Genomic DNA, 1646 nt, shown 5'->3' with positions numbered 1-1646 from the left:
AATACTGTTGTGTATTGAGTCAAAGGATTTTATATCTGTAGTATTATTGTCTGTATGTGCATTAGTGTAAAGTAACTGCCTTTTGGTTCCAGAGGGTACATCTACTATTGGTTCATTTAAGCTGCTGTATTTGGATCCTCTGTCTTATTGGTTTCCTCCAAAAGGCAGGACTGTGATTGCCTGATATTGTTCCCTCCAAAATGTATCCTTTATAGCTAGTTCTCTGTCCCTATATATGTAGCTCTCCCCTCCTCAGGTCTTAGTCTTGTTTGCTGTAATAAAGAAGTGTTACTAGAGAACTGTCTCCAGCATATTATGTCAAGAGAGCTGAAATCACAAACCCCACGTCACAACAACTGGCGACGAAGGTGGGATCCGGAATGCTGAGGAGCGGTTAAACGCAGCCCTGCCTCAGAGTCCGGATTGTAGCTAAGAACAAGACTCACTGGCCAGCTGAGAAGACGACCCTGCCCACAGGACCATGGAGAGTCCAAGGGTATTGGAGCCCTTCCAGCCATCAGAGCCCTACACGTGGGAAGACTACGTCGAACGCTTCGAGTTCTTCGCAGTGGCTCAAGGGATCACCGATGCCAGCAAAAGAAGGGCCACATTCCTGAGCTACTGTGGGCCTGAGACCTTCAAGCTGGCCAAGGCATTGCTTGCTCCAGCGAAGCTAAGTGAGACATCTCTCAAAGATATTCTTGCCTGCCTAACAAGCCATTTGGCGCCTACTGAGACCAAGATGGCCCGGCGGATGGAGTTTCATAAGAGGCAGCAGCGTGCTGGGGAGTCTGTATCTGCATTTCTAGCTGAACTGCGGAAGCTCGCTCAGCACTGCGACTTCCAAGATCTGGAAGAGACTCTCCTGGATCGGTTTATCGGTGGTCTGAGCAGCAAGAAAGCCAGAAGACGCATCGTGGCTAAAGAAGAGGTTACCCTTGCTTCAGCCTTGAAGGAGGCCACCGCCACGGAGAATTATGAAAGAGAGGAGCTTGATGCCAGTCGCAAGGCCCCTAAGCCACAGATAGAAGTTGCGCATGCCATGGACGAGCTAGAGGCTACTCCGAGCCAGAGCCCAGTCCGTGGGGTAGAGTCAGTGCGTCAGGCCTGCACAGTGCACAAAGATCACCGAGGCAGGTGCCCTGGTTGTGGCGGAAACCATGAGCGGAAGAGTTGTCGTTTCCGGGATGCTATGTGCTGGACGTGCGGGAAGACAGGTCACATCGCCAGGGTCTGTAGATCGGCGGCGTTGGGAGCGACAGGAGCACCTAGACTGGAGCATCGCAGACCGCCCACAGCAAACCATGTTCTAAAGGACTGCCACTACGTAACGGAGATCAACGGGAGGGTCGTGCAGTTTCCAGCGCAAGGCAAGGCACACATCAAGGTGAAGATTGAGGGTCAGCTGTGAGACATGGAGGTGGACTCCGGATCTGGATTCACTATCGTGTCGGACCAGACCGCGAGGACATTCTTCCCCAGGGGTAAGTTGCCCCCTCTGGAGCCCTTCCCGGCAACTTTGCAGTCATACTCAGCGGGCCGCATCCAGGTCATGGGAATGTGTGCCGTGAGAGTACAGTTCCGGGACAAACAGGCGGTACTCAAACTGGTGATTGCGAAGGGCAGTCGCCCCAGTCTCCTGGGCA

At 52.9% G+C, this 1646-nt stretch overlaps 1 protein-coding gene across 1 annotated transcript; it reads left to right on the top strand.

The window, feature by feature from the left end:
- The first annotated feature begins 481 nt into the window (after positions 1–481).
- On the top strand, positions 482–1411 carry LOC144329113 (uncharacterized). Its single transcript, XM_077935639.1, has one exon. The coding sequence runs from the start codon at positions 482–484 to the stop codon at positions 1409–1411; it is 930 nt and encodes a 309-aa protein (XP_077791765.1).
- The last annotated feature ends 235 nt before the right edge of the window (positions 1412–1646 follow it).

This window comes from Podarcis muralis, chromosome 10, assembly GCF_964188315.1.
Source record: "Podarcis muralis chromosome 10, rPodMur119.hap1.1, whole genome shotgun sequence".
Lineage (NCBI taxonomy): Eukaryota > Metazoa > Chordata > Lepidosauria > Squamata > Lacertidae > Podarcis > Podarcis muralis.
The sequence above is the reverse complement of the archived record's forward strand: the minus strand, read 5'-3'. Positions and strand labels throughout refer to the sequence as shown.